Genomic DNA, 25,377 nt, shown 5'->3' with positions numbered 1-25,377 from the left:
ATGTATAACCTTATTTTACACATTGTTTTAGTCAACATTTATTTATTTATCTGGAAAGTTCGTAACTTTTCCTCAGGCTTACAGTAAAAACTAAGTGTTAAATGGATAAACATGACAATGACATTTCACTCTAGTGAGCATTCATGTGCCATGTTAGTTGAATACTAACATCCAAGGAGCAGACAAACACACACACAGCCCAAGACACATTTTAAAAGGGATACAGTCAACATCCTGAGGATTAAAATTTGCCTGTCCTTTTGAGAGACTGCAAGTATATAAACACACCCTTCACATTTACGAAACTGGCACACTGAAAAATACAAGAAGTTTCAAAAGAGAGGTAAAACCTATGCAGCATTCTAGAATATATATAACAATTAAACAGAAAATAATAACACTTCACTTTATCTCCTGTAGATCTCAAAGCATGTTACAATTTTTTTTCATTAATGACGTTGGGACATAAAGTGGGAGTGCACTAATAAAACCTGCAGATGACACGAAGTTGGGAGATCCACACAAAGGAGGACCAGAATATCATACAAGAAGATTTGGACAACCTTAAATAGAAGAGTAATAGAAACTGGATGAAATCTAATAGTGCAAGGTCATGCATCTAGGGACTAACAAGAATTTTTGCTCTAAGCTGGAGAAGTATCAGTGGAAGCAACAGAGAAGGTTCAAGACCTGGGCACATTGGTAAATCTCAGAATGACTTTGAACCGCCAAGGTGATGCAGTCAAGAAAAAAGACTAATGCAATCCTAGGACGCATCAGGCGAGGTATTTCCAGTAGAGATAGGAAAGTGTTATTACCATTATAAAAGGCACTGGTGAGATCTCATCTGGAATACTGTGTGCAATTCTGGTCTCCCATGTTTAAGGAAGATGAATTCAAATTGGAAAGTGTGGAAAGAACAGCTACTAGGATGATCAGAGGAATGGAGAATCTACCCTATGAGAGGAGAGTTAAGGAGCTTGGCTTGTTTAGTCTAACAAAAGGAGGAGGAGAGAGATGATTGCTCTCTATAAATACATCAGATGGATAAACACCAAGAAGGAGAGAAGTTATTTAAATTAAGGGCCAATGTTGGCACAAAACAAATGGATATAAATTGGCCATCAATAAGTTAAGGCTTGAACTTAGACAAAGGTTACTAACCCTCAGAGGAGTGAAGTTCTGGAACAGCCTTCCATGGGAAGTAGTGGAGGCAAAAAACATAACTTAAAAACTTGTTTTAGGCTGAGCTTGATAAGTTTATGGAGCGGGTGGTATGATGAGACTCCTACAATGCCATATGGCCCATCCACAACTGCTATGAACAAATATATCCAACTGTCACAGATGGGACACTGGAGGGGGAGGGCTCTGAGTTACTATAGAGAATATTTCCCAACTGTCTGACTAGTGGGTCTCATCCACATGCTCAGGGTCTTACTGACTGCCACATTTGGGGTTGGAAAAGAATTTTCCCCAGGTCAGATTGGCAGAGGCCTGAGGGGAGGGGGGCTCTGCCAATCTGACCTGAGGAAAATTCCTTTGTTTGATCACTTGCTGCTTTGAACTAGAGTAAATGGTGGATTCTCTGCCATTTGAAGTCCTCAAATCAACTTCAGTAACTCATCCAGAGGTTATAGGCCTACTAAGGTGTGTAGGTGGGTGAGGTTCTGTGGCCTTCAATGTGCAGGAGTTCAGTCTAGAAGACAGTCCCTTTTGGGCTTAAAGTCTGCAAGTCTATGAGGTGGATATGCATTATTAATGCAATTTCACAGACTGGGAAATCAAGTGCAGAGAAGTTAAGTGACACAGCATGTCAATGGTAGAGCTGAGAATGGTGCCTGGGTCTTTTGATTCCCAATTATGTGTTGTTCTCTGCTGGGAAGAAAAAAAAAATTTTTTTTTAAATGTAATTTTTAACTTATTTTCCTTTGTCAGTATTATTTATTTTTGTAATAATAATTAAAACACATGGAAATGGACAGATAAATGGATAAATGAAGAGAAGATCCCATCTCAAAGAGTTTGCAGTCTGAGGTCCTCATCCTTTAATTTGTTCCATGAAGGCAGATCCTGTGTCCACTGGTCTCCCAGTGACTTGTATAATGGTAATAACACTTCCCTATCTTTACTGGAAATACCTCATCTGATGCATCCTAGGATTGCACTGACTTTTTTCTCAACCGCATCACATTGACTTTAATGGATGCCCAACCATGCAGAACAACTTGCAGAATTATGGACTAAGTACTTTGCTCATGTGAGTAATACTATTTTAATCAATGGGCCCACTTGCATGAGTATGGTCATTAGGATTTGGCCTTAAATTAGACAATAGAAAACATCTCTGGGCCTCTCTCCCCTCACACACTTTGTTTGTGTTGTCTATTTAGATTGTAAACTCTTTAGAGCAGGAATTGTTTCTTACTAGGCACTGGTAGAGAGCCAATCACAATGGAGTTCTGATCTTTGTTAGGGTTTCCATGCACTACTGTAATATCAATTAATAATACAGAGAGGGATGGGGGGAAAGGCGAGAATCCAGGGAAAGCAAGGCAAAGGGATAACAAGTTTTATCATATAGAAAGTTGCGATTCTGAGTCATAAGAAGGATAATCTAAGAAGGTTTTTATAAATACACAACAATCTTAGTTTAATATTCAGCATGGTGTGCCATATGGATACATCATGAAAAAAACTGTTTTCTTGCATTTTGTTGCACTTTAGATTTAACAGTACTTTAAAAATTACACTCTCAAGTTCACAGATCCAAAATGTTACATTTTTTTCCCCCTCTTGCATTGGCTACTTCTGTATGTATACTTCACACAGACACATATACCCCTTTCAAAAAAAAATTCCTAAGTGCTTCAACAACAGTCTAGGGTACCTAGCCCTATTACAGCAGGCACAATAACTTGCCTGCACCACAGCTGCCTGGCCTGCAAGACAGCTCCTGTTCTTTGGTGCCATGACAGTAGTTCAGACACTGCTCCAGTCAAATGTGCCAAGACAGGCTGCAAGATAGCAATACTGCTAACATGCACATCAGTAACTTTTTTCACAAGTAGCTCACTGAAGCCATGACAGTAAAATTACCCACATGTAAAATGTTCACAGGATCAGGTCTCAAGTTCTTATATCACATTCATCACTGTTGCATCACCTGCAGGCCTTCTTTCACACAGCCCTCTAAGCATAGTTCAACATTTCTAAGCTGATCCACAAAAGCCTTTACCCTCTCCACATTTAAGTCCCTCTTAAAGACTCATTTCTGCCAAACTGCTTATAGTGTATAAAGTTGATTTGTATTTGCATTGCATACAATTTGCCTCTTGTTCCTGTTCCATTCCTTCTAATCCCTGTCTACTTGCCTGTCTTTAGATTGCAACCGTCTTGGAGCAGGAAATCATCTTCCATGAGCATTTGGAAAGTGGCTACCCACACATAGCAGGCAGGCACTATTGTAAAATAACAATATTCTGAGCATCTAAGGGATGAATACCGGACAGAAGAAGAAAGAGAGAAAACCAACACTGGGGAACAAATGAAGACAAGAGAACAGAGAGGAAACACAGCTTCAGCATGATATAAATGTTTCAGAGACTTGAAAAGTAGATAGAACAAGAATCAATAGGCTAACATGTTGAACAAAAACATTGCAGTTCACGGTTGGAACATTTACAATCTTTTTAATTTTGATTCTTAACATATAGGGATTGTGGAAAACCCCTGTCCTACACTGACTTTTCTATTTTCCTTTTCTTCTTCCTGGTTCAAAGTCAATCATATTGCCCATTAATTGAGTATAAGATCTGCCCTCATTACTTCCTGGGCAGATCGCTACTTTGATGCTCTCTTTTGGAAAGAAAAAAAAAAAGGGCAAAGGCCAGTGGATAGCACGAATTTAATTAGTATTGTTAGTAGTATTTATATAGCACCAAAAATATGCTAAGTGCTTTACAGACAGAGTAAAACAAGTTCCTGACCCAGAGAGCTCCAGGAAAAGAAGGAAGCATTTTATCTTTATTATTTTAAATCTCTGCCTTTCCTCCCCCACCTTTAAATTAACTCTTGACTAAGTCTTGTGATATCCATGTAAGCCACACCTGTCTGCTGATATACAAACCTTATCCTTTCATTTTTGTTATCAGTATTTTCTAGTTTTGTTTTTTGACACCACATTTTCTCTTTCGTTCACCACCTCATAGCACCCCTTACCTATCAACTGTTTAACCCTTTACTGTCCATTTCTGACTAACAGCTAACCCGATACCTTCCTTTCTTCTCATTTAATAAGCTCACAACCAGCTACGCCCACCCTCTGCCTTACTACACTGCAACCTGCCTCTCAAATTCCTTTAAAAGAAAAGGAGTACTTGTGGCACCTTAGAGACTAACCAATTTATTTGCGCATAAGCTTTCGTGAGCTACAGCTCACTTCATCGGATGCAGTTTCCACAGTATGCATCCGATGAAGTGAGCTGTAGCTCACGAAAGCTTATGCGCAAATAAATTGGTTAGTCTCTAAGGTGCCACAAGTACTCCTTTTCTTTTTGCGAATACAGACTAACATGGCTGTTACTCTGAAACCTGTCAAATTCCTTTGCACATTGCCAACCCCTGGGGCTACTGTGGTAGAGATGGGGTGGCTATAGCTGCTGCTCCGTCAATCCTTGCTCAAGGGTGGAGGAATAGTTAGTTAGCTGTTCTGGTCCACATGACAGTGCTGGGAGAATGCCTCTCAGGAGGCCTGATGTCCACAATGTTTTGTTCTGCTGAGCACCCTGCTGGTTTACCATCCCCAACCACTGCTCTGAATCCCTTTTCCCTTGGAGCAGCAGAGAAACATATAAACTCCCCTCCCTCCCTAATCCAGATGGTGTGGGCTCTTGCCCATACTGTGGAATGAGGTAGGGGTATGAGAGCAGGTCTGGAGCCATTATGTCAGGTGCCACAGCCCACCTGGGACCATGTGAACACCTACACCACCTGAACAGCATGCCCACAAGACTGAGGGGGAAGTATTTTTGGTAAAGAAACATAATTTTCCCCCTTCTAAGATATTGTTATAGAACTGTTTTTTTAAAAAAGGCTTTTAAAGGTATGGTAAATCCCTGTGATAGGCTCTTTATTCAAAACCCAGTTTTGGTAAACTAAACTTCTTTACTTACCAAAATACTGTTTTTGGAGTGACAAGAAGTTTCTATATCCAATTACATAAAGAATTCTATTAAAAGAGTCTACATTTTTTGCAAAAACTTTAAAGAGGCCATTTTCCAATTTTCCATTCAAAAACTTTCAACAAGCTGTACCACTAGAGACCGTTCAAGATTTGCTCTTCTATGTTCAGCAACCAGTCACACTGCTCTGTAAAAGTTATTTTTAAACGGATGACCAGAACAATGTTTTTACAGTAGAATGATTTTTACAATAGCTTTCTTATTGTTTTCCAAAAGATTTCTGCTATATTTGTAAGTATCATGTTTTTCCTTCTATTATTTCCCTCCCTACCATATGCTTCTAGGCTGTTTCAGTCTTGCCTCATTTCCTTTTTCACTTGCTCTTCCTCCTCTACTTTCTCCTCCCTTCCCCTCCAAATTAACTGTAAAATTGTATTCCTCCTAAGTATTTCTGTTATAGATCTAACACAATGTCAGTTAGTGTACAGGATAAACAGCAGGAGGACTGTTAAAGATAGCTGCATGCAGCATAACTGGAGATTAAGTAACAGTAAGGGAAGAGACAGAAAATGTAGAACCCCAGACGCCCACCATATTCCTTTTTTCCCCCAACTTTGACCTAGTTTGTCTTTGCTGAGCACCTCACCAGTCAAATTTACTGAACTTACTGGCCAACCGCAAGGAAGGTCTAAATTTCTGTCAGTAACCTGGCATGTGACCTGAAGGAGCCCTAACACTTTATACTACTTCAAGGATGAAAGTAATTCCCCTTCTCTGTTTTCCATCCACTCTTACTTAGCACGCATTTAGAGGCACAAAATCAGTGGCACATCCTTATGATCACAAAGGCCCACGTGCCCCTTCCAGAAACTACTGCACTTTTTTCCTTGACTCTGAGACTATAGTCCCCCAGAGAGAATGCAAGAAGCATTCACTCCCATCCCAGCTCTGTTTGCAGCTTCATGATATGTTATCGACACCAATTGTAACTTCTAGCCTTTGACTCTGTTTGCGCCAAGCAGCACGCTCACACCCACTTTAACAAACTACCCTCAGGCTTTTCAAGCAATACAAAACTTTCTTTAGGCAACTTCATGAGAGTCTAGTGGTGGCTGAAGAGAGAAAGAGGAGGAACTGAGAGATTACAGAGCAAGTGTGGAAAAGGATAAGCAGCTGCACAGGTGAAAAAGCTAATAGGTTGGTAATCAACTCTAAGAATTAGTAAACAAACATAAGCAGGGCAGAGTAATTCATTAGGTAGAACCATCAAAAGAAAACCAAGTCTTTCAGGTCTTCTGTGTTCTATTCTACTGAAACCAAAATAGAACTGGCCTTACATTGCCAGAAATCCCTAGCCTGGTCCTCCTCGTTACAAAACATTCTTCTGTCTCCCAAGCAGCGACTTTGATAGTCTTGTATTCCTCCTGGTGAACCTGATTTGCCTGCAATCTCCAGCCCTGATTTATCCTCCCCCTAAGCTTTTGTGCATGGGAAAGGAACTACCCTGGAGCTAATCCTTTTTTTTTTTTTTTTTTTTTGTAAGTGACCATATTGTGCGTCTCCCTCTTCTCGCAGGAACTGGGATACAGTTTGATCATTGCCAATAAAAACTTTCCTTTGGCTGTTTCAATCAAAACACCACTAGGGGAGGGAAGCACCTCTGCCCCTCCCAAAAAAACCTCCTCTATTTCTGCTCCATTTAGATTAAGGAATAAATATGGGAACACAAATATATCCTTTTTTGCACAAATATATCACTATTCTAGGTCAGTCTTAACAGCAGCTCTGGGTGGGGGTTATTCTCCACTGTAACCCACTCATATAACTCCCATTAACATTACTGTAATAGAATTCTACAGCAACAAAGGAAGAAATTATTCTCCTCTATCACAGCAGTGACTGGCATCATTGAATACGGTGATAAAATGGAAGGAAAACTGCACCTGTTAGGGCTCCAATTTTGTAAACATACATATGCTTAATTTTAAGCACACTGTTACTCCTGGGGGAATTCTGCGCCACTGCACATGCACAGAATTTATGTCCCCTGCAGATTTCTTTGCTTCCCCGCAGAAAAATGATTTTCTGATAGGGAAGCGAAGGGAAGCAACAAAAGCGGTCATGAGACCCTCCCCAGCAGTATGTTTTGGGAGCCTAAGTCAGTTGGCAGAGAGGTAAATCACTGTGGGGCAGTGGGAAGGACTGAGGAAGACCCAGGTGGTGGCTCCTGCTCTGTGCCAGGCTTAGATTCTAGTCCCAGCTGGGCTGGGGAGGATGGATCTTCCTCTTCCCCTGCACAGCATCCAGGGCCAGGACAGACCTACTCCCAGATTTCTCCCAAAGTTTCAGGAAGATCTGCACACTCCACCCCCTTGCCCCCGCACCCATTGCTCCTCAGCTGCAGGGGGAGGGATCACTGTACAGGGAGGTGCTCCCCCATCCGCCCAACCCCCGTGCATCCAGACACCCTCATACCCAGACCCTCTCACTGAGCCTCACCCCCCCCGCATCCAGAACCACCACCCCTTCCAAGTCCCACTCCCCTGCACCTGGACCACCCTGACAAGTCACTCACAGCCAGTTCCCCACCCCACTGAGATCCAACCAGCTTCACCTGGATCCCCACCCCACTGCGCCCCACTCCACCAACATCAGGACCCTTGTGCATCCAGATCCCCTCACACCTGGATTCCCCACTGAGCTGCCCGCACCCAGATTGCCCCACACAGAATCCTCTGAACCCACACCGAATCCTCTGAACCCATACCTGGATCCCCCCACACTAAGCCCCTCCATACTTGGATCCTGCTGGGCTGAGCCTGCCTGCCCACACCTGGTGCACCTGGCACAGAAGGGCAGGACCCTGGGGTGTTTCTCAGGCAAGACCAGTCCTTGCACTGTGTCAGGGTTGGGTGCAGCCTCACCGCTGAGTCCGTGTCCTGGGGGGAGCTGCAGAATGATCTCCCAACTCTGTGCAGCCAGTGGCCTATGCTCCCCAATGCCATACTGGAGTCTCCACATTTATTTGACAAATAAAATTTGCAGAATTTTTTATTTTTTGGCACAGAATACCCTCAGGAGTAGCACATGTGTTTGCAGGGTCAAGACAGACTGCTAATTCCCATTTGTGCCCTATAATATACCTATACCTTTTTATAGAGGGGGAAGAGAAGGAGAGGAGATAACACATTTGTACAACAAATATCTATCATTCTCCAATTTACCTTCAATAATCATGGGGAGCCCAGAGTTCCTTCTCCCTAGCCTCCAAGCTGAACAAATAGACTGTAATCAATCACTTCTCTAGATTATCAATCCATGAATTTATGACAGATGTTGACTTTTGTGTGTACTTCCTGGAACTGTAACATTTTACATACTCAAAACACTGTCACAAAGGTGTGTGCTGCCCATAGAGGGTAACATTCCTCAAGTTTAAAAACAGCAAGAACTTTAATCCACAGTTAAGGTTGAGAATGTATTCCTCTCCTGTGAAGTTAAATTCACTTACATGCACATCTGTGAATTTAGGCGAGGTTTTCAAAATTGCCTCAGGGAATTAGGCACCCAATCTCAATTGACTTGCAGTGGGATTTGGGCGCCTAGCTTTCCTAAGCCCCTTTGGAAATCCCAGCCTTCATCACTTAAATGTAAGGAAATTCTCAATTATGGTTCCAAAACCAGTCTTGAGGATCTCCCAAAATGATCCAAGGCTACTTTAGACAGTAAGGGCCAAATCCTGCAAACCTTGCTAAGGCAAAACTCCCACTGACTCAACAAGAGCTTTGCCTGAGGACTATAGTGTGCCTTGGCCTGTACAAAGAACTGAGGATCCTCTCCTATAGCCTTTCATGGACCACCTCGTTTTAGGTCAAGGCACACACAAGTGAGCCAGGCTACTCACCGGTTTACTCCCTTCATAGAGCAGGTGGGTGAGGAGTCATCTAGGAGGGGCAGAGAATGGGCAAAACCTTAGTTCCACTCCTTTAGCTACTCTGGTCAGAGCAGATGAGCCAGCATGGCATAGGTAATAATTTATTGCTACTACAGACCAGCAGTAAATTACTAGCTCCCAGAAGCAAAGAGGAAATTGGAGGAGTGTCTCTGAATCATCATGCCTCCTGACGCTATTCCTGGATGGTACAGTGCACGTTCTATTTCTTGCCCAGAGCTATGCCTAAGATCTACAATAAGGTCTGAGCCAAATCCTACAGTGTCATTCATGGTTGAAGTATTTTATTTACTCTGAACAAGAGTTTGTATATGTTCCTGAACTATGCTAAGTGTAACTGTCCTTTGAATTATTTGATTAACTGATGAGTCTATTTAACTACAAGAGTTACATAGCCTATGCAATGTTTTCTGACTTCTACAGAAGCTAGTAATTTGCAACTAGCAGAATCACTGTGCACTGACACCCAATCTTAATGGACCACAACACACATTATGTCAATTAATAATTGGAAAGCACTGTTATTTGTGTTACCTTAAACTCAAGACCCTTTACACATAGTAGAAATTTAACATCACAAGCCACCTCCTGAAAACTGTGAACCTCATCCATTGTTGTAAGGAGCGAGTCCACAATACTCCCAACAGTTACCCATAAGCAAAGTGAAAGAGTATTGATAACCAGCCACATTCTATGGAATAAGGCTAGGCAAGATGTAAACCTTGGAAAGTCAACCTCACCCTGGACTACTGCTGAATACGCAGTTTCCTGCTTTGTGAAACCATCCACAGAATAAGATGTGCAGCCCACTTCCCCAGTCATCTGCCCTTCAACCCTTTATCACACTAGCGACAAATATCTAAGCCTGTCTGCCTTGGTGCCAAACTTGTCTTCACCCACTCCCTGTACCGAGTGACAAGCTCCTTGCCTCCCAACCCCCTTTATAGTTACAACTCCCCTTCTTCCCACTAGCCACACACACACACGCACAAGTCCATAGCCTATATGTTCTATCTAGGTATTTAAATTAATCTGGGGTATCTGAGCACCTGTTGATATAGACCCCGTGCCCCTGCTGATCCTCAAGACTGGTTTTGGAACCATAATTGAGAATTTCCTTACATTTAAGTGATGAAGGCTGGGATTTCCAAAGGGGCTTAGGAAAGCTAGGCGCCCAAATCCCACTGCAAGTCAATTGAGATTGGGTGCTTAATTCCCTGAGGCAATTTTGAAAACCTCGCCTAAATTCACAGATGTGCATGCAAGTGAATTTAACTTCACAGGAGAGGAATACATTCTCAACCTTAACTGTGGATTAAAGTTCTTGCTGTTTTTAAACTTGAGGAATGTTACCCTCTATGGGCAGCACACACCTTTGTGACAGTGTTTTGAGTATGTAAAATGTTACAGTTCCAGGAAGTACACACAAAAGTCAGCTTCTATCATCGAGAAAAAAAATCATAATCTGCCCATCAGTCATGCGTCAGTCTTCATTGCTCTGTGACACTGACAGAGTATGACTGTTTGCGTTATTTGCAACAGATTCATTCCCTGTTGCTGACACCTTCGCCCAGTGCTGTACCATGGTCCTCTGCTAGAGAAAGCTGTTCCAGAACACTCAGACTGGCTGTTTCGCTTTTAAAAGCTTTCTGAGGATATTTCTGCAGACTGAAACATGACGATTTGAGATAAGGATCTGCAGCTTGCGGGATGGGGTGGGGGAATAGGGAAGGACTATCATGAACATCATTCCAAGTAAACCACTTTAATTAGGGTGAGAAAGGAAAGCTCCCCAAACATCAATTTGAGGGTTACTTAGTTTATCCCCTAAAGAATTTGAAACACAAAAGAAAGATGGGAAGCATCCAAAAATCAGGAAGAGCTTTTCATCTTGAAGATGTCTCTCTTCCTACACAACTGAGACAGAGGGGATGCAGTTTGAGCTGTTAGGTTTTTTGAATACTGAAAAAACAATGCTGTTGAACTGCTTGTTCATTAGGGGATTTTCAGGTTGGTTTCAGTATCACTAGAGTCAACTTTGATTTATAGATACCCACACCCAGAGTGTGCAATAAACTAAAAATATATGTTATAAGAAACAGGCAACATGCACAGTTAGATCCCAGAATGGAAACAAAGCCTGAAGGAAAAATATAATGCAGATAATACAAAAAATCCCCCTAAAACTGAGACTAGTCCTGAGCCTACCAGTAAAGAATGCACCTTAATGTACTTTCGTGATAACTGAGGGGGTGAGAATGTCATAGCTTCATGCCTGAACAAGGAAGGCCCTGCACTTCATCTTCTCAACACGATCTCTTTTGGAAAACACAGTAGCTCCAATTTGCCATTTTAGACTGCCACAAAAATAAAGAATCACATAAGAGAAAGCTGGTCCCAGCTGCTGCTATGGATGCCAGACTCTGCCAAATCTCCAATATCCACCAGACCTCAGCTACTGAGTTGTGCCTATCTACCAAGAGCAGTGTCAATGGAAGAGAAAGAACACCATCCTCAAGAACAGCACCGAGAGCACTCCTGAGCCATTTGCCTCTGCTCAACACCACAACACATAAACTAAGGGTCGCTGTCCATTCCTACTTCACAGGACTCCATGGAATTGAAGCTGTCCAGCAAGTGAAGTAGATACACCCAAATCTACTTTCAACATAAGACTGAGTCATGGCAAACTTTGCTGGCACATCAATGCTGCACAGAACCTGTATTTACTCTAACAGGCAGGTGAACACCAGATCTTACTAGCTTGTTCCCCTAATGGATATCAAGGATGGAGTGGTTGTTCAGCAAACCTTCAGGACATTTATATTCATCTTATTTTACCCAAATTTCACGCATCTGCACTTTTCTCCATTACTTTTATAGGTAGAGGTATCCTAAAAGTCAGTATCTGATATTTAGAACTTTTTCTAGCTGTTCATAGCAGTTAAAAGGAATTCTCATAGAAGAGTGAACCATGACAGGCCCAAATGCCCACTGGCTACACATCAACTTTCACATATCATCTAGAAGCACTGCAGTCACTGCAAAGGCTGTTGCTCCCATGAGAAAGGCAGCCAGGCTCTACCTCTTCTTTGCTAAAACAATTGCACTACCCAGTGTCCTTAATTGTGCGTACCCCCAAAATCCTGATTAGTGAGTAAGTCTAAAATTCAGAGGCCTGTTTGCCAAACATCCATCACTACTAAGAATTCAAAAATTGTTTTCATTTTATTATAAGGGACTTGGGAGGAGGCCAGGGTAGAAACCCAAGAACAAAAGTCCATGAGTTAAGGCCCTCTCCATTGATTTTCAGTGCATAAATCTGGAAAATTTGGGTAAATTTCCCCCCGTTTATTTATATCACATAAGCTGTCTAGAATTTTTTTATATTCTGATACATAGTTGGAATATAGTTATGCTTTATTTACTGGAATCAAGTGAATGAGGCTATGGCATTTATGTCATGTTTACAGATATGTTAAAGGGCTAAAATTCTGGTTAGTACCAAAGTGGTTCTGGCTCCTAACACACTCTTTTGGGAAAGTGCCCACTCGTATGTACAGACCCTGCAACATTTTGCCTATTAAATATATACTTCATAAGCCTCAGCACTCTACACCTCAATCTACAACTTCTTATAACTGGTGGAATAAATGATAAGCGACAGCCAAACCTAAGACTGCTCAAAGTAAGCTTACACAGAGGTCCTGATGTCTTCTACGCTCTGAGGACTTTTTCAAATATATTATTTGTTTTACAGAACAGGGCCCCATTGTGCTAGGTACTGTAGAGAACACATAATAGGAGATAATCCCTGCCACAAAGATCTTACAATTGAAATAGAGAAGGGAGACAAGGGTGGGAGGGGAAAGAGGCACAGAAGAGTGCAGTGACTTGTCCAAGGTCACATAGCAGATCAGTAGCCAAAATGGGATTAGAACTCACATCTCCTTACTTCTGCTCCATTGTCCCATACACTGGACCATGCTGCCTCCTTGTCAGGCCATCAGGCCATCAATATTCAGGTGAAACTATTTTGTAGCATCTTATCTTTATTCCAGAATTACTCTTCCTTAAGAACTACACTAGGCACACATGAGATGATAACAGATGCTGTTGGATTATTATTCTGTTTTACTGGAATCCATTAGATTTTAATATTTATGTATCACTGTCTCATCTAGCATCATTAATTAAGCTTCCCTGCTTTAATAACAAAGTAGAATATGCTTGCCCAAGCCTGGAAAATGCCTCTCACTTTAAATGTAATTTTAAGGAATTGCCACACACATTTGGGAAGCAGCAGTACTTTAAACCACAGTCATTCAGAAGTTTCAGGAGAAGGGGTGTTAAGTCACCCTATACAACTACTGCGGTTGCCACCAATTCCAAAGACTAATTTAAACCATCTCTGTCACCCAAGTGACCACTAAGACTCGCACAGTACTCCTGGATCATCAACAGGAAACCTCTTCAGTGGAAATTCTTCAAACCACAATTCCAAGGAATTGTTTTCAGAGGAATGTGGAATGTAAAATGAAACTTGGTAAGATACACATCTTCTCAGTATGATTTGAACATTAAGTTGAAACCTAAGACAAAGAATAATTCCAGGCACCATGCTGTTGGTTTTATTTGAAGGATGCTCTCCTTATTTGATTCTATGGTTCTTAACACAAAGCTCCTTAATGCAACTTTTCAATTCCATTCCCCACCCTCCTCACACATACATCCCTCAAGATGTTACACCAGATATCTTACTAAAACATACCTTGGCAGAAACTTCAAACAAAAACTGGACAAGTCCCTCTTTGGCATACAGCAGTTCTTGCATATTCTGGTTTTGGGTAAAAACCCACTGAAATCTATGTACAGGAGAAACATGTTGCTACAGAAAACGCACTCCTTTATTTTTAGCATTTGTACATTTTCACTGAATAAAATAAGCCATGTACAAAGCTCATAATTGAGTGTTTCTTTGGTATTTGACTAAGTGTGGTGAAGAAAATACTGTAATACAAGTACTGTATATCAAAGTGACTAAGTTAGCTTTTTTACATAAACGCTAAGGCTTGTAATTTTCTGTCTGAGATATATCACTAAGTATTGTATTACCGATCATGCTACTGTTCTGTATAGAAATAAGAGGGAAAGTATTCTCCCAGCCCTCGGATACCACAGTGACAGGCACTTAAACTAGAAAGACGGAGTTTTGCATTCCAGATGGGGTTGTACCACATATTTTTAAGACAGCAAAACAAGAAAAATACGTTAGCATAATACAGTTGACACAGATCCACACCTGCAAGAAAATTTGCTTTTAAAATTACATCTGTATTATGGGGCTTTGGTATTGCACTACACATTGTCCCCTCTCAGAGGGCCCCACATCACGGGACAATATCACCCAATCCAGACAGTCCTCATCTATATTGCAATCTATTTCTAAAGGGCACCTGGTACACCACATAACCTTAACTGCACACACGACGACCCAATAATGCTATAATATATTTGCATGAATATTGTGGCACTCATTTATGTAGGACCACACATGTTGCATAGATGAGACACAACCAGGGAAGAATGAGGGGTCAGCCTTGTTTGAGTGCATAGTTGCTTTGGTGCGTTTATGTCCAAAATGTAATGCTGTTCCATTAACTTATGATAAAGGATGTTCAGGGGCATGGAGACAGTGACAACATGGGCTCTATCCTACCTCCACTGAAGTTGACGGCCAAACTCCCATTAACTTCAATGGGAGCAGACTGGGCCCCAGGTCAAGATGAAAATCAAAATGAAACTATGACTTGCATTGGCAACAATAAAATCATCCCATTCTCCCTGAAAAAGAAATGACACCATCACATAGGATAATAAGAGTTCTTGTATTCTTAGATTATAAGATCTTTGGAACAAGGACTACGTTTACCTTTTAATTTGTCCAGCACTTAACACAACAGGGTCCCCAAACCCAACTGAATGTTACTTAGCATCTAGAAACCACAGTCATGGATCATGACTCCACTGTGCTAGACACTGTACAAACACAAGGGAAAAAAAAGACATTCACTGCTCCAAACTACTGCAATGCCCGTAAGATAATTCATACTAAATAATGATTATAGCACCCCTCTTTTCCATTACATTAAGTTCAAGCTTCTTGGCCCCACCTTTCACATTTCTGTTCTTCCCTTCTTATCTGTTCTTATCTCTTATCAATTCCCAAACTCTGCTCCACCAATGATGCCAGGTTTGACTGTCCACTTCTCCCACAGACATCTTCACATCTTCTTTCACCCTGCTCCCAGGTATGGACCTTCCTCCCTAAACTGTTCCATAAGACCACTCCTTCAAATAGCTTCTCCAACCCCACTGCTTCTGCAACAACTACAAGAAACTGGCCAATTCATAATGTTGAGGGGTTGCCAGATACAGCTGATGTATATTAATTTTAAACAAAACCACACCTTTGATTGTATGATGCTTATCTTCTTAGGCCCTGATCCTGCACTGTGATCAGTATGTGCCCACATGGAGCCCCACTCAAGTCAATCAGACTCTACACAATTTCAGGGATCTGCTCACATGCAATAGCTTACACGGTTGGGGCCTTTGGAGCGGGCACTAACTCTACCTGGGAGCGTGGACAGTGCCAACACATTCAGTGCTACTGAAATATATATAATCAGTAATACTACAGAATGATAAAGGCATAGAAGTTTGTTCTAAATATGATCTTGAATATGCAACAATGTCCTTTTAAACATGTTTTTGTAAAGTATTTTCAACAATAAGATAAAGTACAGCACACGCCTCAAGTGTATTAATATTAATTCTAATCTATTGTGTTGTACTGAATTTGTTTACCTAAAGTTGAACAATCGCATCAACCTTTGTTAGTGTGATTGCACAACAAACTACATTAGACTTGAACAACTAAGCTGCTCGCTCTCTCTCTCTCTCTCTTTAGGAAAGATATACAGAAGTTGCTCACTTTTAGTAACACCATTATTTTAAATTCAGTATGCAACACATAGTGATATTACACAGAACAAAAGCAAAATCTTAGCACCACGTAAATGCTTTCATAACTATGTAGTGTACAAAATATGACACGGTGTGCAGATCCTGTGTAATAACCTCACACCCAGTATACACTGTAAGGCACAAGATAAAGCAGAATGTTTTCAACCACTGAACATTATTGCACAATAAAAGCACATCCTGTTGTATCTTGTTCCAACTATAATATGAAGTCAACTATACAACAATGATTTTCAAAATAAATGATTGCACATATAAAAACAAAATCCATAATTTACACATCATGTCAGCTAAAAATGTATCATTCATGTGTTTGACATCACAGCTGTAAATTACAGCTTTAACCATACCAATGCAAAATTCCTTTGGCTTTCTCACCCCAGAATGAGCATGACTGCCATTTCTGACACTTTTCATCCATGTCTGTGCCTTTTGGAAATAAACAGACACAGTAAATACCTCCCAAGATATACTCTATGTTTAAATGCTGTTCCATCAGTGGCACAGCAGTGGAAAGGTGTTTTGTTTTTTTTAATATCATAATGAAGTATTAATTAAAACAAACACCAAAACCGAAAGCAACGAACATAATTTGGGGTCCCCTAACACAAGAAAGTGCAATAGCAAGGCTATAGTGCTCTGGGCTTCTCGTTACCCCAAAAAAGAACAGGAGTACTTGTGGCACCTTAGAGACTAACAAATTTATTAGAGCATAAGCTTTCGTGGGCTACAGCCCGCTTCATCGGATGCATAGAATGGAACATATAGTAAGAAGATATATATACACATACAGAGAAGGTGGAAGTTGCCATACAAACTATAAGAGGCTAATTAATTAAGATGAGCTATTATCAGCAGGAGAAAAAAACTTTTGTAGTGATAATCAAGATGGCCCATTTAGACAGTTGACAAGAAGGTGTGAGGATACTTAATATGGGGAAATAGATTCAATATGTGTAATAACCCAGCCACTCCCAGTCTCTATTCAAACCCAAGTTTGTGGTATCTAGTTTGCATATTAATTCAAGCTCAGCAGTTGCTCATTGGAGTCTGTTTTTGAAGCTTTTCTGTTGCAAAATTGCCACCCTTAAGTCTTTTACTGAGTGGCCAGAGAGGTTGAAGTGTTCTCCTACCGGTTTTTGAATGTTATGATTCCTGATGTCAGATTTGTGTCCATTTATTCTTTTGCAAGGATAGGTTCCTGGGTTAGTGTTTTTGTTGTGTGGTTGCTGGTTTGCTTCAGGTTGGGGGGCTGTCTGTAAGCGAGGACTGGTCTGTCTCCCAAGAACTGTGAGAGTGAGGGATCATTTTTCAGGATAGGTTGTAAATCTTTGATGATGCGCTGGAGAGGTTTTAGTTGGGGGCTGAAGGTGAGAGCTAGTGGCATTCTGTTATTTTCTTTGTTGGGCCTGTCCTGTAGTAGGTGACTTCTGGGTACTCTTCTGGCTCTGTCAATCTATTTTTTCACACCAACCCAGGAACCTATCCTTGCAATAAAGCACGATGCCAACTCTGTCCACATATTTATTCAAGTGACACCATCATAGGACCTAATCACATTAGCCACGCCATCAGGGGCTCGTTCACCTGCACATCTAGCAATGTGATATATGCCATCATGTTCCAGCAATGCCCCTCTGCCATGTACATTGGCCAAACCGGACAGTCTCTACGCAAAAATCCAGCTGTTTGACTCAGTCTACTTTCTAATGCACAAACATTCACATAACAAAAGCCATCATCATGACTGACACCCTTATTGGCTGCCTCAGCAGAGAAGCAAAGCACTGGACAGACATAAGCAAACTACCCTCTAACCCAGTGGTTCTCAACCTATTTACCATCATGGACAACATATGCAGCTCTCTATGTGTTATGTGGGCTGCATCCACGTAATATATATACTACCTGTGTGGCCCAGAGGATGTCACACAGGCTGCAGCTATATGCTGATTGGGCCACAAGCAGCCCATGGGTTGAGAACCACTGCTCTAACCTGTATAGGTGATCCGTTTAACTATTGTTGGGGCTCCAAAGGAAATGTAGCTACCTGTAGCTCTGCCCCAGGCAAACTGACAAATATTCACTCCTACCAGCCTGCAGTCACCCATGCAGATAGTTACCGATTACTCTGCTGCCCCTAATATTTTGTTGCCCCAAGGGAACTGCCTTCTCTGCCTCTCTAGCAGAACCAACTCTATGGGGGGAATAAGGGAGAGGCTGCACTACTTCTGTCCATGTTGATCCCACTCTACAAATGAACAGAAAACTGTCTCCAAAATCATTAGCCAGCGCTAAACTCACCATTGCAATGTATATTATTATTAGGAGTCTGACATCACATCAGGGTAAGCACAGTCTGACATCTACAGTTAAGTCAGTGATGGTGTAAGTGCTGGCTACGTTACAGCCGTTGGATATTGCAATGCATATTCTGTTAAACACTAAAAATGATATTTTATGTAGGGCCTCTCCCTGGACATCCATTCCTTATGAGGATAAGAAATCTCCAGCCAGTTATTTATATTGTCTAACTCCTGTAATCTGAGAAAAATCCACACAACATTAGTGTCTTACTTTAGATATTAATGTCCACTTCTGCTGCATATGTTATGGCCAGCTAGCTCCTTTAAGAATGGGTTGTAAAGCAATCTAGGTTAAAAACGAACACAAAACCAGGAAAATGCAGAGGATGGGAACACCCAAACCCCTGAATCCTCTCTCTGGAGCAGGGGCACTTTGCGAACTGCAGAGGAGGAATGAAATCTATTCCACGTACAATAACCAGCCAGCCTACCTAGCAAGGACATGAATAATACATGGGAGGAAGAGGAATCTGAGGCACACAAATAAGCACATGAATAGGTCAGCCTTTGGGGGGAGGATGAGGCAAAGGGGGATCCCCCAGCTCCCGCACCCACAGGCAGCTGCAGGGAGCGGATTTGTCCTGGAAACTCGGCTTGGGGAAGTGGGCGGGTTCCACCGCTTCAGCTCGCAAAGGGCAGCGGCAAATGCGATGGCCAGGCCTCCGAGGGGCTGCAGGAGGCGGCGGAGGCAGCATCTCTGCCCCCTTCCCCAACCGCTCGGCACCCGGCGGCCGCTCCAGCGCCTTCCCGCTCCCCACCCGGCGGGCCTCCCCGCCAGGCTCCCGGGGGAGGCTTCGCCGCAACTAGCTCCCGACGCAGGGGAATGGGGAGACGGGGCAACACTCACCTCAGGGGCCGCCAAGCCCCTCCGCCTCCTGCCGGGTCGGCTCAAGCAGGTCCCCCAGTCCCAGGGCAGCGGGAGGGCCGGGCCGGGAGACGAGCGGCTCCAACTCCGGGAGACGGCTCCGTGGGGCGCTCCCGGAGGCGGCAGCGGAGCGGAGCGGCCTCTCCGGGCAGCAGGGGGAGGGACCGAGCGGGGAAGGGGCGGGATAGAGGGGGCGAGCTCCGCCCGGCCAGGCAGGGGCGGGCAGAGAGAGGGAATTAAGATATAGGGATGGAGGGAGAGGGAAGGGGCAGGCAGAGGCCTGGCTGAAGGAGAAGGGAGGATGGGGAGGTGGAGGGCAGAGTGGGAGAGCGAAACGGGGGGAAATGTGCTGGCTCCCCCCTTCTTCTCTTGCTTGCTGCCCTTTTGCCTCCTTCCCCTCTCCCTGGCTCCCTCCGTTCCCGCCCAGTATCTCCTCATGCCTCCGACCCTGGCTGTGCCCTGAGGCAGCCCAAGGGGGAATGGGGTGAACTAGGAACAAAGGCCGAGAACGTTCCAGAAGAACGTCCCGACGGGGGCAGATGGACGAGGCTGTGGCATGATCTCCCAAGGGGAATGGAAGGAGCCCCAGTGTCTGGGATGCTTCAAACTAGAGGGGACTCTGGAAAGCATACAGTGAGCACCAATCTTAACGCTAGCTGCAAAGAGATTAAACGACCTGAAAGGCAGTGTGGTCCAGTGACTAGGGCACTGAATTAGGACTCAAGAGATGGGGTGCTGGAATGAGGGGCACTGGGAGTGCAGTAGCAGCCCCTGACTTTAAGTGGTTTCTATCATATATGGGGTTTACAGTTTTGTTCAATGGCTTTCAGTACCCCCACTATAAAAATTGTTCCAATGCTGCTGAGACTGGGGATTTATTCCCTGCTCTGTTGGGTGACCTTGGGCAAGTCACTTCATCTCTCTGTGCCTGTGATTTCCTTCTCACCCTTTGTCTGTTTTGTCTCCTTCAACTGTAAACTTTTCAAGGGAGGGCCTCTCTTATTATATATATATATGTACAGTGCCTAACACAGTGGCTTTCCAGCTTTCCAGACTACTGTACCCCTTTCAGGAGTCTGATTTGTCTTGCATACCTGAAGTTTCAACTCACTTTAAAATGACTTGCTTACAAAATCAGACATAAAAATACAAAAATGTCACAGAACACTACGATTGAAAAATTGCTTACTTTCTCATTTTTACCATATAATTATAAAATAAATTGATTGGGATATAAATATCATACTTACATGTATATTATATACATAGTATATAGAGCAGTATAAACAAGTCATTGTCTGTATGAAATTGTAGTTTGTACTGAGTTGGCTAGTGCTTTTTCTATAGCCTGTTGTAAAACTAGGCAAATATCTAGATGAGTTGATGTACCTCATGGAAGACATCTGCTTGCCCTCAGGGCTACACGTATCCCTGGTTGAGAACCACTGGCCTAGCACACTGAGGCCTTGATCTCTGTGGAAGGTGTTTTGGTGATCATGAAATATAAACATTGCAGTAATGGACAAATAATGCTTCTTCGCCTTTGTAACTGGATAATAACGAAATTAGAGGAAGGAGAACATGTCAGCTGGACGTTGCTACTAAAATGATCAGCAGTGAATTACTATTAATAATTCTCAGTGCTTTTAATCTTCAGATGTCAAAACTCTCTGAAAGTGATGAAATTTCTACATGCAGTTGTCCTCTTCCTGAGTGGGGTAAACTTTAAGGAACACATGAGTGTGCTGTGCCCTCTACCCCATCAGATACCAGGACCAATTCACAGTCCTTGTCATAGTCTTTAAAGCTCTTATAATGGGCCTGAACCAGGTTACTTCAATGACTGCCTTGTCATTTGCAACCTTTCCTCCCTGAGACAACTGTGATCATCAGGGACAGAGATACTCCATTTGCCCACTATCCATTTCCGGCAACGGCCGCGAGAGCAGGACGATGTTGGCCCATCTGCAGTGGATGATCGTTCGCAACAGCTCCAACTTCCTCCTCAAGCAGAACAAAGCAACCTACAGCACCGAGCCGAACAACCTGAAGGCCAGAAACTCCTTCCACTACAACAGGCTGATCCATCGCAAGACGGTCGGCGTGAAGCTCATGGCAGACGGGAAGGGGATTGTGGTGGAGCTGAAGAAACGGGCAGTCCAGCGCAAGCCAGCCACGTCCTATGAGAAGACGGCCATTAACAAGAACGCCCAGGCTACGCTCAACAGCCTGCGTCACATCATCCACAAGAACAGCTTCCGCAAGGATCTGTGCATGAGCGCCCTGCAGAGCCAGAAGCCGGTGGTGGTGAAGAAGAAGAGAACCTGGGCTACCAAGACAGCATGAATGGCTAGCATGTCCCAATAAAGGATTCAAACCGGGGGAGGCTGTCAGGAGCTAGAAGCAATGCATATCTGGTGGGAGGTCCTACATAGTGGAATGCTCTTTTGGCGAGTGCACTCTGATTTAACCATTTTTACAGTCCAATGCAAAACCCACTTTTTTACATTTGCAAAAGCCAGCCAGCAATAGGAGGGGTGATAGAGATTACATTAAAAAAAACAACACATGAAACATCAAGCAAAATCCAAATGATGAATCTCCAGAAAAGGGAAAGGAGTACTTGTGGCACCTTAGAGACTAACCAATTTATTAGAGCATAAGCTTTCGTGAGCTACAGCTCACTTCATCAGATGCATATCGTGGAAACTGCAGCAGACTTTATATATACACAGAGAATATGAACCAATACCTCCTCCCACCCCACTGTCCTGCTGGTAATAGCTTATCTAAAGTGATCATCAGGTGGGCCATTTCCAGCACAAATCCAGGTTTTCTCACCCTCCACCCCCCCCCACAAATTCACTCTCCTGCTGGTGATAGAGGAGAGTGAATTTGTGTGGGGGGGTAGAGGGTGAGAAAACCTGGATTTGTGCTGGAAATGGCCCACCTGATGATCACTTTAGATAAGCTATTACCAGCAGGACAGTGGGGTGGGAGGAGGTATTGGTTCATATTCTCTGTGTATATATAAAGTCTGCTGCAGTTTCCACGATATGCATCTGATGAAGTGAGCTGTAGCTCACGAAAGCTTATGCTCTAATAAATTGGTTAGTCTCTAAGGTGCCACAAGTACTCCTTTTCTTTTTGCGAATACAGACTAACACGGCTGTTACTCTGAAACCTGTCAGAAAAGGGAAATCAGAGTTCTTACCCTCTCTTAGTTGACTATGTTCAGCGCTTATATACTACAGTGATTGGTTCTCTGTAAATAGCTTAGATGGGGAAATGGCACTGTTATGTTTCAGAATCAAGGTTCTATTGAGATGAAAGGGGCAATTCATGACGCTCAGATTTAAACAGAACTTTTATAGACATATAGGCCCATCTATAATAGGCAAAAAGTAATTGCTATCAAATGTAGGGTGTAATACCTTCAACATACCTCACAGAGCAGTAAATATGTTAGAACCATTGATTAGTTGCATCACCACAGAGAAAATCATTAGCTCATATTCAGCCGCGACAGTGTATTGTTTTTCCCCTGCAGTGTGGACAGGAAGTCACAGGCATTGTAGTTGCACCTATACAACCAATCCTCCCAGGTTCCTTCCAGAGTGCTGCACTCCCTGATAGAATAATGGTGTATAGAGTGCACTGAGCACAGACATGCCAATATGGGTTTTCCAAAACCTGAGTTGCTGCACATACAAGCAGTACAACCAGCAATTTAATGTAATTACTGTCCCTGCAGTGGTGCACTTGCCTAATGTAAACAGGCCCAACAAGACTAAATGGCATTGATTCACACTTGGAGGGTTTTCTTTGCAGCAAGAAGGGCTACGGATTCAGTGATTTTTAAATTACAACAAATTCTACAGAAACTGCTGGGGACCACCAGAGAAGCACTGGAACAGCAACGTGACCTGATCCTGCTCACTTCCATCCCTGGGTTAGAAGGGAAGAACAGCTGAGAACAGGAAGGGGATATCACTCTGCTCAGCCAGACACTCAGGATGTCATGGAAAGAGACTGATTGGTTTCTCAATCACTCACACACTAAAAGGGCTGGGGAGAGAACCTTTCTCTGCTTAGTCACTGCTTGTGGTGGGAGAGACAAGACAGACTGAGTGACTGACTGGCACACGCAGCCTGACCTGGATAACAGGCAGCAAAGGCACAGCTGTGCTGATGGAACTGCCTCTGGCTACTACCCAGTTCAGGCATTACAAACAAGCCTGTCTCCTCTCTATCAGCACTGTCTGCACGGTGAATGAATCATCCAGAAGGGAGGGAGAGAGAGAGATTGTCTCCTTCTGAGACAGGATTGGCAAGGGAGGCACAGGGCTGCTATTTGAGGAATAAATGCATCCCCACATTTATGCATAGAGAAGCTTGTGTTGAAAAGGAGTCATCTTGACAGGGACAGGTAGTGCTTTAGTTGTAAGAGGGGGAAGCCAAAAAAAAAATCCTCCTCCAGGCTCCCACCCCTCTAAACTATCTATCCCATGGCTCTAGGTGTTGAGTAACTTTCTAGCCCACAAGAGGACTGTATTTCCTCCACTTCTTTCTGCATATATTTTGTGCTTTGCATTATTGTTTGCTACATTTATTATGACACATTATTTACCTCGGTCCACAGCTTTGAGACATTTTTATGCGGCTTCCTCCCTCTAGGAATTTCACAAATAAATCACTGGTGATAGGTAATAGTTAGATGGCATAATAATATATTTTTACTTACCTAATCACATCAGCCACACCATAAGAGGCTCGTTCACCTGCACATCTACCAATGTGATTGATGCCATCATGTGCCAACAATGCCCCTCTGCCATGTACATTGGCCAAACTGGACAATCTCTACGCAAAAAAATAAATGGACACAAATCAGACATCAAGAATTATAACATTCAAAAACCAGTCGGAGAACACTTCAACCTCCCTGGTCACTCAATTTCAGACCTAAAAGTCACAATTCTCCAACAAAAACTTCAAATACAGACTCCAATGAGAAACTGCAGAATTGGAATTAATTTGCAAACTGGACACCATTAAATTAGGCTTGAATAAAGACTGGCAGTGGATAGGTCATTACACAAAGTAAAAACTATTTCCCCATGCTAATTTCCCCACCCCCACCGTTACTCACACCTTCCTGTCAACTGTTTGAAATGGGTCATCCTGATTATCACTACAAAAGGTTTTTTTTCTCCTGCTGATAATAGCCCATCTCAATTAATTGGTCTCTTTACAGTGTGTATGGCAACACCCATTTTTTCATGTTCTCTGTGTATATATATCTTCCTACTGTATTTTCCACTGCATGCATCCAATGAAGTGAGTTTTAGCCCACGAAAGCTTATGCCCAAATAAATTTGTTAGTTTCTAAGGTGTCACAAGTACTCCTTGGTTTTTTTTGCTGATACAGACTAACATGGCTACCACTCTGAAACCTCTAACCCAGAGGCATCTGAATGCTGCAGACTGACTACACAGTATATTCTGCTTATAAGATACTGAAATCTTGAAATAGTCACATCACAGGATGCTGAAAGAGATGATTTAATTAAGAGTGGATCCTTAATTAAAAATGAAAAGCCTCAATAACCATCCATTAAACAGTAGTAAAGTTGATTCTAAAAACACACCCTTCCTACTTTTTTGTTCCATGCAAAGTAATTTAAAAGGATCATGTAAAATAATTGTGCAGTTTTTATAGTATCTTCTGAAAATATGTTCCCACTAATTGATTTGTCCTCTTCTCTTGACTTTTTAAAATGAAATTGAAATTAACATTGGCACTTTGGTTTTTAACTACTTCATTCATACTGTGTCTTACAGTGTGCCAAGGCAGCTAGGTTTGTGCATTCGTGATAAAAGCAGCTCCACAGTGGGATCACATCGGCCTCTGGTCTCTGATTTTGCATGCACCAGCATCTGTGTGTGCTGTTTGCTCACTTA

At 42.7% G+C, this 25,377-nt stretch overlaps 2 protein-coding genes across 5 annotated transcripts in view; one reads left to right on the top strand and one right to left on the bottom strand.

The window, feature by feature from the left end:
- Positions 1-19,579, bottom strand: part of C8H1orf21 (chromosome 8 C1orf21 homolog) — a 195,609-nt gene extending 176,030 nt beyond the window's left edge. For all 4 annotated transcript variants that reach the window (XM_073356659.1, XM_073356657.1, XM_073356656.1 and 1 more), the window contains exon 1: positions 19,396-19,579. The gene's annotated coding sequence lies outside the window, so the exon portion shown is untranslated. The remainder of the gene's footprint in view (positions 1-19,395) is intronic.
- A 1,769-nt stretch (positions 19,580-21,348) lies between these two features.
- Positions 21,349-21,792, top strand: LOC140916552 (large ribosomal subunit protein eL28-like). Its single transcript, XM_073358211.1, has one exon. It carries the CDS (start codon positions 21,367-21,369, stop codon positions 21,757-21,759), a length of 393 nt encoding a protein of 130 aa, XP_073214312.1. The 5' UTR covers positions 21,349-21,366; the 3' UTR covers positions 21,760-21,792.
- The last annotated feature ends 3,585 nt before the right edge of the window (positions 21,793-25,377 follow it).

The sequence above is a fragment of the Lepidochelys kempii genome, chromosome 8, assembly GCF_965140265.1.
Source record: "Lepidochelys kempii isolate rLepKem1 chromosome 8, rLepKem1.hap2, whole genome shotgun sequence".
NCBI classification, from domain to species: Eukaryota; Metazoa; Chordata; order Testudines; family Cheloniidae; genus Lepidochelys; species Lepidochelys kempii.
This window is presented reverse-complemented; position numbering and strand designations above follow the sequence as displayed.